General features: G+C 42.8%; 1 protein-coding gene across 8 annotated transcripts in view; it reads left to right on the top strand.

Moving 5' to 3' along the window:
* Positions 1–19,117, top strand: part of LOC144755958 (signal transducer and activator of transcription 5B) — a 1,707,375-nt gene that overhangs the window by 860,680 nt on the left and 827,578 nt on the right. For all 8 annotated transcript variants that reach the window (XM_078645393.1, XM_078645400.1, XM_078645396.1 and 5 more), the window contains one exon: positions 16,052–16,195. In XM_078645393.1, the coding sequence (XP_078501519.1) occupies positions 16,068–16,195 (128 nt within the window). In that variant the 5' untranslated portion in view covers positions 16,052–16,067. The remainder of the gene's footprint in view (positions 1–16,051; positions 16,196–19,117) is intronic.

Raw genomic sequence — 19,117 nt, forward strand, 5'->3', positions numbered from 1 at the left:
GCTGGGGAACCCGTCCTGGTTTTCCCTGTGAGATGGTCCCTTTCTGGGTATCTCCAGGGTGAAACCAGGCATCCCCGGCGTCTGTGGGGGGCCGTTGTAGAGATGAGGCAAGCTTAATGCCCAGAGTTACCGAGTGTGTTCCCTGGTTAGAGTAGGCACTGAGGCGAGAATTATCGAGTCCGTTGACCCTGGTCCAAGACTCTGCCGCGTCGGGAATTGAACCCTGGTCCCGGGCCGTTCTCTGCTTACAGATCTGCCGCCTCTAACCAGTGAGCCACACCTCTCCACCCATAACCCATATCGCCACCCTCATTCTCCAACTCATTCAGCCTTATCTGCTATTGCTATGAAGACCACTCTAAGAGGTATCTGTAGTTACATAATTCGCCTGACCCCATTTCTTCTATGCTGTCCTCTCTCCTTAGAGTGAGTGACTGAGTGATATATAACCTTCTAATACTAAATACCAGCAAGAAGCAAGACAAAAATAATATTTATTTGTCAGGTGGTCCTTTCCCCAGCCAGCACCTTTTGGGAATAATAACAATATGCCCATTGCTGGTCACAACCAACTCCAATAGGTGCCTGGAAGCATATACGTATGACTTATTTTGGCACTTCAAAGCATCTCAGATGGCCAGTTTCTTTCCACCTCCTCAAGCTCATCATTCAAATCTTCACTTTCCATGGATTTTTATAGCACATCCAAGCAACAAGAGCATTTTTGCTCCCTCGTACGGACTCAGCTAAGGGGGTGAATCTCAGTATACTGGAATGCTTACTCAACAAACTCTGATAGGTCTAGAATATAGTTGAAACAATCTTTGTCTCTCTACTCATGAAATGTCTTATCAGTGGCCTCTATTGTCTGCTTGTTGTTCCTGGTTATTGTTAAAAGCTCTTTAATTTGTACTCTGAGCCCTCCAGTAGTTCATATCAATGTTCAGACAACAGTACATGCAGAGTTAATGGCCTAGGTAAAATTTATGGTAAAAAAACAGCTTGTGTCATACTTGCTGGTAGGTACCTCTCTATTGGGCTAGATTGCAATTTTCATGTGTTCCTTGCTACATCGCATGTGGAGAATACAGGAGCAAGTAAGGCAGTTCTACTTCTTTAGTATCCCAGCCTCTCAATGCTCAATCAAACGTGAGCATTTAAAATATGGCTGCGCCTCTCATCAAGGATATAAGTAAGTGAGTACTCCACATTAGATCCATCACACAGGATCCGTTCTTTTTAGGTCTCGTCTGCGAAAAGCGCGCTCTCGTTGAGAGAACTATAGTCGTCGGCTCAGCCGACAACGAGGGGAGACAAGAGATGGCCACGCGCACATCATTGTCAATGGGAGAGACAAGAGCTGTTCACGCGCTCAGGATTGTAAACGGGATTTGGTCGCGCGCGTGAGTCAGTGTGGAATTCAGGCTCGGAGCAGCCGATGTGCACGCTCACGGCGACGGCATCTCGTGCTCTCCCACAGAGATAGAGAAGGGGGGGGGGGAGAGAGAGAGAGAGAGAGAGAGACTCTAACATAATATCTCAGCATTGTATTTTTTCAGTTTAAAATCACCTATTGTATGGAGATCTAAAAGACAAACCAGTTTCTTACAACCATATCAAACTCTAACCTGTAACATTGAAAATATATATTGAAAAATACCAGGTACAAAATACAGATTATTGAAGACAAAATGCACAAAGATGCAATGTGGAAAAATAGAAAGTAGACAAAACTTTAAAGGCTCACTTTCAATTTCAAAACGTGACAGGTAAATTTCACTATTGCATGATACAGATTTTGTTTTCAGACTTTGTTGTGATCGAAAATAAATTGTGCTTATATTAGGAAAACTGCACCGCTGTAATTACGCCAGCACTTGGATTCATTAGAACGCTTTTCAGCGGATTTTTAATAACTTCCCGTTTTGTCTTTAATTTAATTCCTTTATTCACAGTTATTCCCTGCTTTTATCCCTGGCTCGCATTGCCTCATTATAAACTGTGCCTCCACCGCTATTTTTGGCGGGCCGGTCCCTCGCGCTCCTGTACCAGGTGGGCGCCATCTTGGGTGGGTGTTGGGAAGCGCTGCATTGAGTCGCGCTCTAGCAGTCAGGTGGACTGTCTAGAGCACTACTTAAATCGGACAATATGGCGCGCAGCGAGTGCGCGCTGCGAGTGCGCCGCAGTGACGCCGGAGTCACGCCAGAGTCCAGCCCGTCTGCGCCCGTCCGCACTGAGGACGGGCAGGACTGCTGGACGGCTGGCCTAGGGAATGTCGACCCCCTTAGATATTCGATCCATACCCTGCTTGCGCTCAAACCCCCCAGACTCACATGTTCCCATACATGTTCCCCCGATGACATCCTACGCCCGCTATTGTGCGGTTGCCGGACGATACATATGGTAAGGCCCTCACCTTCTCCACTTAGTCATATACCTAAACCATCCACCTCCCCTAGAGCTATGACATTGAAGGAAAATGGTATCCTTCTAAATGCCCGCTCTCTTATCAAAAATAACATCTCATTCAGGGAATTTGTATCAGACAGGAAGCCCTCCCTGGTTTTTGTTACAGAAACCTGGGCAAAGGAATCCTCCGGTCCAGATCTCATTGAAGCCATCCCAGAGGGATATCGCCTGGCTCGTCAAGACAGACTGGGCCGGGTGGGAGGTGGGTTAGCTATTCTCTATGGGGACCACCTTCAGTGTCACACTGCTTCCATCCCCGTCCCTGTGGACAGTTTTCAAGCTCTTTACTTTTCTATAAAAAGTGGCCATAGAGCCTTCTTCAATGGAATCTTGATATATCGTCCTCCTGGCTCACGCTCTGATTTTGGCCAACGGCTTCTCCATGTCCTAGAACCCTACTTTGGTCGGAAAGACCTTACAGTTCTTGGAGATTTTAATTTTCATTTGGAGAGCCACGATAGCAGCGATACTATATCCTTGTTAGACGCTATGTCATCCTGTGGATTTGCCCAATTAGTTAAAGGGGCTACACATCGAGCTGGCCATACGTTGGACGGGATCTTTTCCAATGACGAGAGGCTGACGATCAATGATTCTATCTCTCTGTCATGGTCCGATCACCTGGCCGTCTCATTTGAGCTAGTCTGTCCGTCTACTCAAACATTTAATAATATCTTGAGCAAAAAGGAAAGCCGCAGAAATTTTAAAAACATCTCTAACAGCTCCTTTACCCCATGGGCTCTCAATTTGTTTCCCCCCCCCAAGGGAAAGTGTCTCCACAGCAGTCCTTCAGTTTGAAAATACAGTGACTGAGGCACTGGATGAATTAGCCCCGAGCCGACTATGTCACCGAGCCAGGAAAAGGCCCTCAGCTCCTTGGTTTTCGGAACACCTCAGACTCCTTAGACAAGAAGTGAGGAAGCGGGAGCGATTGTGGCACTCCGGTTGGGACCTAAAGGATAAGGAAGCCCATAAGACTCTGTTGAGGAAATACAAGGCTGAAATCATAAAGGCCAAACAAGAGCATTTCACGGCCTTGACTACTTCTCTGACGTCGCCTAAAGAGCTCTTTAGGGTAGTGGACTCTCTCATAACCCTTCAAACCCCAGATCCAATTGTAGCTTCCCAAGAGCTGTGCAATAATATTGCTTCTTTTTTCCAGTCTAAAATATTAGACATCTATTCAGCCTTGGAGCTTCAAAGATCTCTCATTAGTGGGTCTCCCGCTCTGGGGAACATGGACCACGCCCCTGCAGAAATACTTCCCATGGGAACTCTAGACTCTTTTACCCTTCTCTCCCTAGAGGATCTGGATATCTTTCTCAACAAAACTAAATCTGGCTCACCCCTGGATGTATGCCCCTCAGGATTCTTAAACAGAGCAGGGATACTCTCCTGCCTCCTCTGGTCGACATAATGAACAGAGCCATGAGGGATGGCCATTTTCCCACCCAATGGAAAAATGCGGTGGTAAAACCTCTACTCAAAAAGGCCACTCTGGATCCTGCGACTCTAAAAAAGAATTCGGCCAATATCTCTGCTTCCAGCTCCAGCAAAGATGCTGGAAGCACATCTCAATAAACATCTTGCCGCATTTGTAGAGAGCTCGGGTTGTCTTGATTCATCACAACATGGTTTCAGGAGGGAACACAGCACCGAGTCGGCCCTCACCATAGTGTTGGATAATATCCGCACGTGTGTTGATGGGGGCCAGGCCACCCTCCTGAGCCTTCTGGATCTTACGGCGGCTTTCGATACCCTCTCTCCCTCAGTGCTAACAGCTCGGCTGAGGGAGGTTGGGGTTCAGGGCCCAGCCTTAGATCTACTCACTTCTTTCCTCAGTCACCGAGTGCAAAGAGTGAAGTTGGGGGAATATCTATCTCCATCCCTGCCTGTGCAATGTGGGGTCCCCCAGGGGTCGGCTCTTAGTCCGACCCTTTTCAACATCTACGTGACCCCACTTGCCAGGCTTATTAGATCTTATGGGATGGAGATAGTATCCTATGCGGATGACACCCAGATCCTCGTCTCTCTCTCCCAGTCAGGTGCCCCGACTGCCTCCAATTTTAGATCTTGCATGGAGGCAGTCAGACAATGGATGATTCACAATTCATTGAAACTGAATGGAGAGAAGACGGAGGTGATGGTGTTTGGTGGAAAAGATGACATGTGGTCATCTTCTTGGTGGCCAGACTCATTAGGAGCCTGCCCCACCCCTACCTCCTCCGCGAAAAATCTTGGGGTCATGATTGATCCTGCCCTCAACCTAGGTAAACAGGTTAGTAGAACCATCTCTACCTGTTGGGGCATTATCCATATCCTGAAGAGGATAAGGCATTATCTATCACTGCAGGCAAGAAAACAGCTTGCAGTTGCCCTCATTGGTTCTCATCTGGACTACTGCAATGCGCTGTATACTGGACTGAGTAAAAGTCTACTGCAGCGCTTGCAGGTAGTCCAGAACGCTGCCGCCAGGTTTGTGCTGGATCTCCCCAAACGTGCCTCAGCTTCAGCGGCCAGAAAGCTGTTACACTGGCTCCCTGTTGAGGATCGTATTCGTTTCAAGACCCTATGTATGACCTACAGGGCTCTTGTAAAAAATAGTTCCACTGGTATAGGATCTATCCTGTCCCGCTACATTCCCTCCAGGGACTTACGTTCCTCTAGTAAATTTCTTCTGTCCGTCCCTCGCTCTAGAAGAGCAAAATGGGGTGGCAGGGCTTTTTCCTCCTTGGCGCCCAAGTGGTGGAATGCCCTCCCACTGGAACTAAGATCCCTACCCACCCTTCAGGCATTTAGAAGTGCTCTGAAGACACATCTTTTTGTGCAGGCATACTTGTAATGGTGTCAGGTTTATAAATTCAAGATATGTATTGTTAGGCGCCTTGATGCCTTCGGGTTATTGTCTGCGTGTTATAAATTTTATTCAAATCAAATCGATCTAAACCGCAAAAATACTGCTTCTTTTGTAAATTTCAGTGTGCCACTTACAGGGAAAAATCATGCTCTTTCAATCTTTTTAAAATGTAACATACAAAAATATGAGTGGTGTTACCTACAGGTAGTGAAGGAAATGTACACCTTTTAGGACTTTTACACTTTAAATGTGAACCAGGGCTTTTAGTCTTCAAGAGTAATACTTGTTGAATCCTTGGCAGAATGACCTAACCAGCCTTGGTGTAAATATGTTTTTAACATATCAAGCCTGTTTTTGACTGGGTGGTTACCAGTGGCGGCTGGTGGTTATAAAGCGTGGCAGGGCATAATTCAATACACGAGATTGCATTCTTCAAGCAAACATAGCAAGTGAACCCAATCTCTCACATCTGGCTGTTTTTGCCCCTGTGGTCAGAGGTTTGAATTGTAGTAGGTGCACTTTGCATGTATCCTCCCCAGCCCAATCAAATGAGAACTATTACATCAACCGATCTTACAGACCTGGGTAGAGGCAAGAGACAGGAGAAGTGTCGCTCACCGATTAGAGCGGCAGACCCTGAGGCAGAGGTCTGGCCCGGGACCAGGGTTCAATTCCCGACGCGGCAGGGTCTTGGGCTCAATGTCCACGGACTCGATAATTCTCGCCTAGGTGCCTACTCTAATCATGGGTCCCACTCTGCAACTCTCAGCAATAGCTTGCTTAATCTCCACAACGGCCCAGAAAGCGCTAGGATGCCTGGCCTCACCTTGGAGGTGCCCAGTAGGGGGGCATCTCACAGGGAAAGCCACGAAGGGTTCCACAGCGGTATACAGCGCCAAGATACCTTTCAGGTGATAGTGCGCTTTACAAGTATACACACACACGGGAGGAAACTGTGACTGTCCAAAGTCCCATCAAGTTTGATAGACCCTTACCAGTCCTCTTATCCCAGCATAACCATCAGGTTATTGGACTTTTCCTTCAGAATTCCATCTTTCCTTACAATCATTTTGCATTCTTTGCCTTTCTTGCCACATTTGAGCTCTCTATCCCCTTTGTTTCTCAATGCATCTTGTCATTAGTTTAGCCATTTATGTACCAGTTGCTTTGTAGTTAAGTCCAGCTTTTTAGGTTACATACATACATGTTTTTAGAGTCAAGGCTTTGAAGGCATCTGTTATTTAATTGGGTACAGTCGTGTGTTAGGTAGCAGAGGAAATGAGGCCAAGAGCCTTCGTAAATGTGAGGCATAGTTTTTAATAAGATGGCTTAGTGTTTAGTCAGACGATACATAGTGAGTGGTCTTCCAAGATGTGCAGACATTTGTCCCAACAAATGGTAAAATAATTTGCAAACAAAGAGTTTTTAGTAAAAATTAATATACCAAGATTATTTTTAAGTATTCACCTTGACTGAGTCCAGTGACCTTAGTCATCTTAAATGAATTGTTTTGAATTTGTCCTTCACTGGATGAAAGTCCACCAAGTTCTTATTGTGATCCCTATAATTAGGATATGTCAGTCTGTGTTAAAGACCACCTTTCGTCCAGAATTTCTCAGCTGGAGTTCTGTAGGCACAAAGGTAACAACAGATCCCACAGCCGAACAAGTGTTAAACTTTTCACCTCTCCAAAGTCCACTGAGTAACCCACCAGTTAAGTGAGATTCGTTTCTGAAGATATGAAGCCACTTCTAGCTCAGGAGTTTCTCATTTCAAGCACTTATGTTTCAGAATGCACGTTACCCAGGAGGCAAATACCTATTCTCAACAGAGCCAGACTTCTCTGCTTCTGAGAATAAAACAGGAAGCACAATTCTGTAATGGGTCCTCTGAGCAGAGATTCAAGTCAAAGGTTAGAATACCTCTTCCACTTTTCTTTCAGCAGACAAACTAGCATGTTCTCTCAGCAAAGTAAAAGATAAGTCCTTCTTCTCTTCAGGTCCTTATCTCCCTTAAAGGGATGTACAGAGACCTTAAAGGAGAATCGCAGTATGACATTGCTGATTAGGTCTCGCCTGAGCCAATGCGCTTGCGCATTGCTCCGGTGAGACTTTTGTAGGGGCTCCAGGAAATGCTGCCAGAGGACTTTGGAATGCGGATTATGGCCATTGCATGTTCGCCGGGCGCGCGCTCACCATTTGCTCCCCCACATCAGACTTGAAAGGAATGCGTTCCCCCGCCCCAGCAATGCAGAGAGCTTGTTACTTTATTGCTCTCACTTGAGGCCTTGTTTTCTAAGCTCTTTCTCGTGTACTTCTCCCGTGTACAATCTCTCTGTTGCTTTCTCTCTCAGTAGCTTTTCCCCCACCCCTGAGTTGCTGCCATGCATGTGCTGCTTTTATCCTCCCCACCTGCTCATCCGTTGCCTCATATGCCCCCCAACATTTTTTTAAAACAATTTTGGTGCAGACGGAGGAGTGTAGCCAGGGATACCAGTGAGCATATTGCTGTCAGCTCCTCCGTCTTAAACAAATTTACTTTTGCACAACTTCTTTTTCATGCCTTCTGAATTGCTGACCCATCTCATATATATAAATGTAAAAACATTGGCACCCACATCATTCTGCCGGAGCACATGAGCAATGCTTCCCCCCTAAATACCTGTCCCACTCTCCGTGTTGCTGTCTCCCTCATTTTGCAAGTTTTCTCATGTGTCCAAACTCCCACCCCTCCCACATGCTCTGTGTTGCTTTTGCTAATGTTTCTCCCCCGACTCCAGTGTTGCTCAGCCTCTCCTTCGATTGCTGTTTTTGCCCACCAAGACCTACCCATCCATTGCCCACCGGCTCCTTCATTACCCCCTAAGTCCACTGTCTTTCATATTTCGCTACTTCGGACCCTCACACACCCCCTCACCCGCACACACCCTCACACCCTCTCACCCTCACACACCCTCACACACCCTCACACACCTTCACTCACCCTCACTCAACCTCTCACACCCACACCCACCCTCACTCACCCCCTCACCCTCTCACCCCCTCACCCTCACACACCCTCACCCTCACCCTCATTCACCCTCACCCCTTCACAACCCTCTCACTCTCACTCACCCTCACACACCCTCACACACCCTCACACACCCACACACACCCTCACCCACACACACACACACCCTCACCCTCACACACCCCCTCACACCCTCACCCTCACCCCCCTCACCCCCTCACCCCCTCACACACCCTCACCCTCACAACCCTCTCACCCTCACTCACCCTCACACACCCTCACCCTCACACACACTCACCCTCACAAACCCTCACACCCCCTCACCCTCCCCACACCCTCACACCCCCTCACCCCCCTCCACCCTCACACACCTCTCACCCTCACACCCCCTCACACACCGTCACTCACACACCCTCACACACCCTCACACCCTCACCCCCCTCACCTTCACACACCCTCACCCTCACACACCCTCACACACCCTCACCCTCCGTCACCATCACACTCCGTCACCATCACACTCCTTCACCTTCACACACTCACCATCACACTCCCTCACCCTCACACCCCTCACCCCCCTCACCCTCACCCCCTCACACCACCTCACCCCCCCTCACACACCCTCGCTCAACCTCACACAACCTCACTCACCCTCTCACCCTCTCACCTCCTCACCCTCACACCTCCTCACCCTCACCCCCCACACCCTCACTCACCCTCACCCCCCTCACCCCCCCTCACCCTCACAACCCTCACACACCCTCACCCCCCCTCACTCACCCTCACCAGCATAGCATAACAAAACACAGCATAGAATAGCAAAACATAGCATAGCATAACAAAGCATAGGATAGCAAAACAAAACATAGCCTAGCATAACAAAACAAAACATAGCATAACACAGCAAAGCATAGCTTAGCATAACAAAACACAACAAAACATAGCATAATATAACAAAGCATAGCAAAACAAAGCATAGTATAACAAAACAAAGCATAGTATAACAAAACATAGCATAGCATAACAAAACACAACAAAACATAGCAGAACAAAAGAAAGCATAGCATAACAAAATATAGCAAAACACAACAAAGCATAGCATAACAAAACACACCAAAACATAGCATACATAACGAAGCATAGCAAAGCATAACAAAACACAACATAGAATAGCATAACAAAGCTTAGCATAGCATAACAAAGCATAGCATAACAAAACATAGCATAGCAAAACAAAGCATAGCATAATAAAACACAACAAAACATAGCATAACAAAACATAGCATAACAAAGCATAGCACAGCAAAACACAACAAAAACAGCATAGCATAACAAAACATAGCATAGCATAACAAAACAAAGCATAGGATAGCAAAACTAAACATAGCATAGCATAACAAAACATGGCATAACAACAAAACATAGCATAACAAAACACAACACAGAGCATAACAAAACATAGCAAAACACAACAAAACATAGCATAGCTTAACAAAACATAGCATAGCAAAACAAAACATATAACAGCATAGCAAAACATAGCATAGCATACCAAACACAACAAAACATAGCATAGCATAACAAAACATAGCATAGCATAGCAAAACATAGCATAGCAAAACATAGCATAGCAAAACATAGCATAGCATAACAAAACATAGCATAGCATAACAAATCAAAGCATAGGATAGCAAAACATACAAAAAAAACATAGGATAGCAAAACAAAACATAGCATAGCATACAGCATCACTCAGCACCACCACAGCATCACTCTATACGCTACCACAGCATCACTGAACGCCACTCCACTCATTCGCCACCACAACATCACTCAGCGCCACCACAGCATCAATCTGTGCAACCATTCAACAACAACTGGTTCAAATATGTTCTCTCAATGTTTCAAGCTTCACACACCGTGACTCACTCACACACCCTCACCCTCACACACCCTCACCCTCACACACCATCACCCTCACACACCCTCACCCCCTCACACACCCTCACTCACCGTCACATCACACTCCTTCACCCTCACACACTCTCACCATCACACTCCCTCACCCTCACACCACCTCACCCTCACACCCCCTCACCTCCACACCCCCCCTCACCCACCCTCACCAGCATAGCATAAGAAAACACAGCATAGCATAACAAAAAAAGCATAGGATAGCAAAACATAGCATAGCATAACAAAGCATAGGATAGCAAAACAAAACATAGCCTAGCATAACAAAACAAAACATAGCATAGCAAAAAACAAAAAAGCATAGCTTAGCATAACAAAACATAGCATAGCATAACAAAACATAGCATAATAAAACAAAGCATAGCATAATATAACAAAGCATACCAAAACAAAGCATAGTATAACAAAACATAGCATAGCATAACAAAACACAACAAAACATAGCAGAACAAAAGAAAGCATAACATAACATAGCATAACAAAATATAGCAAAACACAACAAAGCATAGCATAACAAAGCACACCAAAACATAGCATACATAACGAAACATAGCATAGCAAAGCGTAACAAAACATAGCATAGCATAACAAAACACAACATAGCATAGCATAACAAAGCTTAGCATAGCATAACAAAACGTAGCACAACAAAGCATAGAATAACAAAACATAGCATAGCAAAACAAAGCATAGCATAATAAAACACAACAAAGCATAGCATAACAAAACATAGCATAACAAAGCATAGCACAGCAAAACACAACAAAACAGCATAGCATAACAAAGCATAGCATAACAAAACAAAGCATAGGATAGCAAAGCTAAACATGGCATAGCATAACAAAACAAACCATAGGATAACAAAACTAAACATAGCATAGCATAACAAAACATGGCATAACATAACAAAACATAGCATAACAAAACACAACACAGAGCATAACAAAACATAGCAAAACACAACAAAACATAGCATAGCTTAACAAAACATAGCATAGCAAAACAAAACATATAATAGCATAGCAAAACATAGCATAGCATACCAAACACAACAAAACATAGCATAACAAAACATAGCATAGCAAAACAAAGCATAGCATAATAAAACACAACAAAACATAGCATAGCATAACAAAACATAGCATAGCATAACAAAACATAGCATAGCATAGCAAAACATAGCATAGCAAAACATAGCATAGCATAACAAAACATAGCATAGCATAACAAATCAAAGCATAGGATAGCAAAACATACAAAAAAAACATAGGATAGCAAAACAAAACATAGCATAGCATACAGCATCACTCAGCACCACCACAGCATCACTCTATACGCTACCACAGCATCACTGAACGCCACTCCACTCATTCGCCACCACAACATCACTCAGCGCCACCACAGCATCAATCTGTGCAACCATTCAACAACAACTGGTTCAAATATGTTCTCTCAATGTTTCAAGCTTCACACACCGTGACTCACTCACACACCCTCACCCTCACACACCCTCACCCTCACACACCATCACCCTCACACACCCTCACCCCCTCACACACCCTCACTCACCGTCACATCACACTCCTTCACCCTCACACACTCTCACCATCACACTCCCTCACCCTCACACCACCTCACCCTCACACCCCCTCACCTCCACACCCCCCCTCACCCACCCTCACCAGCATAGCATAAGAAAACACAGCATAGCATAACAAAAAAAGCATAGGATAGCAAAACATAGCATAGCATAACAAAGCATAGGATAGCAAAACAAAACATAGCCTAGCATAACAAAACAAAACATAGCATAGCAAAAAACAAAAAAGCATAGCTTAGCATAACAAAACATAGCATAGCATAACAAAACATAGCATAATAAAACAAAGCATAGCATAATATAACAAAGCATACCAAAACAAAGCATAGTATAACAAAACATAGCATAGCATAACAAAACACAACAAAACATAGCAGAACAAAAGAAAGCATAACATAACATAGCATAACAAAATATAGCAAAACACAACAAAGCATAGCATAACAAAGCACACCAAAACATAGCATACATAACGAAACATAGCATAGCAAAGCGTAACAAAACATAGCATAGCATAACAAAACACAACATAGCATAGCATAACAAAGCTTAGCATAGCATAACAAAACGTAGCACAACAAAGCATAGAATAACAAAACATAGCATAGCAAAACAAAGCATAGCATAATAAAACACAACAAAGCATAGCATAACAAAACATAGCATAACAAAGCATAGCACAGCAAAACACAACAAAACAGCATAGCATAACAAAGCATAGCATAACAAAACAAAGCATAGGATAGCAAAGCTAAACATGGCATAGCATAACAAAACAAAGCATAGGATAACAAAACTAAACATAGCATAGCATAACAAAACATGGCATAACATAACAAAACATAGCATAACAAAACACAACACAGAGCATAACAAAACATAGCAAAACACAACAAAACATAGCATAGCTTAACAAAACATAGCATAGCAAAACAAAACATATAATAGCATAGCAAAACATAGCATAGCATACCAAACACAACAAAACATAGCATAACAAAACATAGCATAGCAAAACAAAGCATAGCATAATAAAACACAACAAAACATAGCATAGCATAACAAAACATAGCATAGCATAACAAAACATAGCATAGCATAGCAAAACATAGCATAGCAAAACATAGCATAGCATAACAAAACATAGCATAGCATAACAAATCAAAGCATAGGATAGCAAAACATACAAAAAAAATAGGATAGCAAAACATAGCATAGCATACAGCATCACTCAGCACCACCACAGCATCACTCTATACGCTACCACAGCATCACTGAACGCCACTCCATCACTCAGCGCCACCACAGCATCAATCTGTGCAACTATTCAACAACAACTGGTTCAAATATGTTCTCTCAATGTTTCAAGCTTCACACACCGTGACTCACTCACACACCCTCACCCTCACACACCCTCACCCTCACACACCATCACCCTCACACACCCTCACCTCCTCACACACCCTCACCTCCTCACACACCCTCACTCACCGTCACATCACACTCCTTCACCCTCACACACTCTCACCATCACACTCCCTCACCCTCACACCACCTCACCCTCACACCCCCTCACCCCCACACCCCCCCACTCACCCTCACACACCCTCACCAGCATAGCATAAGAAAACACAGCATAGCATAACAAAAAAAGCATAGGATAGCAAAACATAGCATAGCATAACAAAGCATAGGATAGCAAAACAAAACATAGCCTAGCATAACAAAACAAAACATAGCATAGCAAAAAACAAAAAAGCATAGCTTAGCATAACAAAACATAGCATAGCATAACAAAACATAGCATAATAAAACAAAGCATAGCATAATATAACAAAGCATACCAAAACAAAGCATAGTATAACAAAGCATAGCATAACAAAACACAACAAATCATAGCAGAACAAAAGAAAGCATAACATAACATAGCATAACAAAATATAGCAAAACGCAACAAAGCATAGCATAACAAAGCACACCAAAACATAGCATACATAACGAAACATAGCATAGCAAAGCATAACAAAACATAGCATAGCATAACAAAACACAACATAGCATAGCATAACAAAGCTTAGCATAACAAAACGTAGCATAACAAAGCATAGAATAACAAAACATAGCATAGCAAAACAAAGCATAGCATAATAAAACACAACAAAACATAGCATAGCATAACAAAACATAGCATAGCACAGCAAAACACAACAAAACAGCATAGCATAACAAAGCATAGCATAACAAAACAAAGCATAGGATAGCAAAGCTAAACATGGCATAGCATAACAAAACAAAGCATAGGATAACAAAACAAAACATAGCATAGCATAACAAAACATGGCATAACATAACAAAACAAAACATAGCATAGCATAACAAAACATGTCATAACATAACAAAACATGCATAACAAAACACAACAGATAGCATAACAAAACATAGCAAAACACAACAAAACCTAGCATAGCTTAACAAAAGACAACAAAACATAGTATAGCAAAACAAAACATATAATAGCATAGCATAGCATAGCATACCAAACACAACAAAGCATAGCATAACAAAACATAGAATAGCAAAACAAAGCATAGCATAATAAAACACAACAAAACATAGGATAGCATAACAAAACATAGCGTAGCAAAATATAGCATAGCATAGCAAAACATAGCATAGCATAACAAAACACAGCATGGAATAGCATAACAAATCAAAGCATAGGATAGCAAAACATACATAACAAAAGATACATAACAAAACATAGGATAGCAAAACAAAACATAGCTTAGCATACAGCATCACTCAGCACCACCACAGCATCACTTAGGGGCACCACAACATCACTATGCGCTACCACAGCATCACTGAACGCCACAGCATCACTCGTTCGCCACCACAACATCACTCAGCGTCACCACAGCATCAATCTGTGCAACCATTCAACAACAACTGGTTCAAATATGTTCTCTCAATGTTTCAAGCTTTATTACAAATGTAACAAAAATATGTTAATATTTCACTTCTGTTCTTGGATTTTCGTCACAATACAATACACTGAACATAATCTTCACAAAAGTTATTTACAAAAGTTTAAGCTATTGCCATTATAAATTATAATAACTTTTATTTAAGTATTAATTATTTGAAAAAATGAAAAGCCATTGTTATTTGTAATATCAATACATGTAGGTCACGTAAATACAACACATATTGCATTACAAATGCTACAGGTGTCACATTTGCCAAAGTTATAACTATTGGCATTGTAAATGACAAAGCTATTAATTTCGCTATTTTCAAAAACAAAACATAAGTAAAAAATGTGTCATTTACAATACCAATAGCTCAAACTTTCCTAATGCGAGACCTATTGCATTGCAAATGCTTGTTTTTTTCCTGTTAACCGTCTGAAATGTTACCACCTTGCTTATTCCAATTTTCCGGCTAACTTGGCCATGTTCCCTCAAGGGAATTTCTGTCAGTAGTAGGTGGGAGATCCCACAAAAAGCTATAAATAGAATGTCTGAAATACAGAATTATTTCATTTGTATGCACGTTTAAAAACGAAGGCATCTGAGTAAAACCTATTTAACTGCTTTAGACTGCTTCACATAGGCGGGCTAATCTTTCACAGATCTTCCCCTCATCTCCTGCGTTTGTCCAGAGATTTCTAGCCGAGCGCCACAGCAGAATTATTAACATAAATTTGTGAGACAATTCTCCAGATACGATTAAGTCATTTTGGCAGTTGCATGAAAGCTTTTAAGATGACAATGAATGTTAGATTAAGATACTGTCAGATCCAACACTGGAGAATGCAGTCAGTAAACCACAGGGATTCCACGGGAAGTCAGAGCCTATATTCTGCCTTCCCAGCAATAATAATGGCATTGAACAAGTATTTGCGATAGTTGCTTACCAGTAAAGTTTGTTGTAACCCTCTGTTGTTCCTCACTTGCTCAACCTAAATTAAACGCTGACTCATGGTTTCAAGGATGCAGTTTAGTTCATGAGAGATTAGAGTGCATTTATTTTAAAATACAATTTTTAGAGAATGATCTGCCTTCTTTTCCTGTGGATACTGGAGTTTAAGTTCATGTGTATTCAGTCCTTTGACCTCTTTTTAATTTTGATTTCAACAGGTGGCAACATTACGCAATGGCTGTTTGGATCCAGGCCCAGCAGCTGCAGGGCGATGCCTTGCGACAGATGCAGGCTCTCTATGGCCAACACTTTCCCATAGAGGTGCGACATTATTTATCCCAGTGGATCGAAAGTCAAGCATGGTACGTTAAAGAAAGAACTCTGCAGTTAACTGTTTACCATCTCAACTTATATTTATATTTTATAGCACTCGGAAACTGTAAAATAGCTTTCTGCAATCTTTCAAATACTTGGTAAGTATAGGGGAAGTAGGTGTTAGAATAGAAGGAATCTGGTATGCCTCTTTACACACACACACACACACACATATACATAGCTGCACGTTTTACTAGCTGTTGTACACGAAGAGACGTCTCAGAATGTATCAAGACTCTTACAAACTTTCTCTTATTTGCGAGGTCCAACATTGGCTGCATTGTTAATCACACAACCTAATCTCTTCAGCAACATCAGTCAGTTAACGGCAGATTTTGCAGAGTTCAACTCTATCGTACCTTGTTCATTAGAACACCTAATCTCTTAAGTAAAGTCAATCCGAGTGAGCTGCAGAGGATATTTATTTTCCCCATGGCCCCAGACGTTATCAAAATGTATAAATACATATATGCAATCCTTGATTTAGCAAGAACACTAGTACAGATGTTACAAGGGTCAGAAAACACCATTACGCCAATGACAATCCTAAATAGAGGCATTTAAAATGCAATTTCTTGTCTTACCAGGGGAACTGAAAACACTTCTGATCCTCTAGATGTATCCGAACAGTAAACTAAGCATTTATTAGATGTAGCCAAACAATTCAGTCTAGAAAGCCTAAGTATATTTGGAAGAAGGGATAAACAGTCCATGTGTTTAAATTCGTGTAATTTCTTTGTCTGCCTCAGAAAAATATTTTTTCAAAAGACATTTCTAAAAAAACATGTTTTCTTTGCGATGATAAATCAGAGGCAAATGATTTCATGTCATCTCATATTTCTCTGTGATATCTTCCCATAAAAGCATTTTCGTTAGAGTTCTTATGTGTGGATCTGTGCCAGACATCTTTTTCCCTATGTTGTCCATTTTGTTCCTCTCTCTGTCTGTTTGAGAAGTGGATTCTGTTTTCTTCTGGCTGCTGTAACAATGATGGAGTCAGGCTTTGGGTCGCTTTTAAGAAAGTAAGGGACTTGCTGGGGGAACTTGCACGTTTTTCGAAAGACGAGGAGTCCCTGCTTTTACAGTTGCAGGGGTGAGAAAATTCTCTTCTGCAGAGTGTAACAGAGGCAAAATAGGTCTTCGACCTGCCCTTTGTTAAAGAGTTTCTTGAATAACAGAAGCTGCTGACTGATGGGTTTCCAACGAGAACTTTAATTTTGTAGCACCTCGAATTAAGACATCTTGAACATTCGTTATGTTGTCTATGGGAGACACTCGAGAGAGAGTTTACTGGAGAAGTAGGAGTATAAGTGGTATGTGTCGTGTCCCTGTAAGGTGATCTAGAACAAGAGTAAGACTTCTCCCTCCTTTTGGAGGGTGTTCTCGGTGAAGTAGAAACATGTGATAGAGGCGTCCATTTCCTGATAGATGTAACTTTCAAAGCCCTTCTTAAAGGCGAGGGGTTCAATGGTTCCAGAGGTGTTTGGATAGGATCCTCAAATGGTATTGTTGGTTTCAAATGCTCAAAGGGGTAGAAGAGCTGTGTTTGGATCTTCCACCAATGAAAAATGTTTGTGTTTTGAACCAGCTTTCTCTGTGAAATGAGCCAGATAAGCTGCAGAATGCATGGAAGGTAATGTAGACCTCCATGGAGAAGATGATAAAACAACCGGAGATCTTCTTGACAATGAAGGAGATGACATTGGCGTCATTTGACATTGACGGCTGAGACAGTGGCAGTATACGCCTTTTCCATGTCGTAGACTGCAATGCTGATATCGGTCATGTGTTTGACGGATGTGAATGGGACAATGCCATTGTGACCTTCAGTAACTATGTCAAAAGAGATGTAAATATTCTTGCAGTCATGCTAGAGCATCTTGATTGTGAGAGTCGTTATTGTATATTCATTGATTCCTTTTTCTTTGTCAGCCTTTATAATATCTTGCATCAGACCTCTCAGTCTGATCCTCTCTATATCTTTCAGTGTCCTTTAAGACTTTGTTTTCTACTTTCAAATGTCACAGCCTTCAACCTGGCGAGATGGAGCTAGCCACACCACACAGACCAAGTGGCCATCAGTATTCGCTTTTTTTCTTCCACATGAAGGCTAGTTAGGGAGCTAAGAAGGCATTCAAACAGAAAATGAATGTCCAGTCAGTAAAATAACAGTTTACTCAACAGGAGAATTGAACAGACATGAGTGAAACTAGTTTAAAAAAATAAAAAAACAATTCCTGACTAGAAAAATGTTTTTTTTCTCAGCAGGGTGGAAATTCCCAAGATGGTCAGAGATCCTGTTGAAGCAAGCTTGAAAAAAGAGAGGGTCCTGGCTGGTAACTGTCTTTACAAGGCATTGCCGGTAGAGGTGCCTCCCAGGTCCATAAAGGGACCTTTTTATCCTTTTTTAGGTCTCGCCTACCCAGCGCGGATGCGCTGCTTAGGAGACCTTTAGCCGTGGTGCAGCTCTTTTTCAAAGCACATACTCGTGCTTGTGGCGGCATACAGCTTGCGGGAGTGCGCAGCGGCGCACCACAAGCACGAGTATGTGCTTTGAAAAAGAGCAGGCTGCGCGCGCGCACGCATACACACACGCACCACTCCCGGGCTTATTAGGTCTTTCACCGCGAGGCGCGTGCGCGCTTGTAACTTAAAAAAAATAATTAAATAATACAGATCGAAGAGAATGAAACATTGTTAAAGTATTGTCCTACTAGCCTGACTCCGCAGTGCACTTCATTTTAGGCAGGGGTGTGCTTGTGTCAGGATAAGTGGCATCACTCGCAGTGTAAAATTCAATGGCTAACCTGATCTAACCCATTGCCCCATGCTGGCTCTCACAAACCATTGGCAAAGCTCTTTCCTCACCCTATTTCTCTTCACCCTTGCCCTGATTTCCTCCTTCTCCC

This window comes from Lissotriton helveticus, chromosome 5_1 (genome assembly GCF_964261635.1).
Source record: "Lissotriton helveticus chromosome 5_1, aLisHel1.1, whole genome shotgun sequence".
NCBI classification, from domain to species: Eukaryota; Metazoa; Chordata; class Amphibia; order Caudata; family Salamandridae; genus Lissotriton; species Lissotriton helveticus.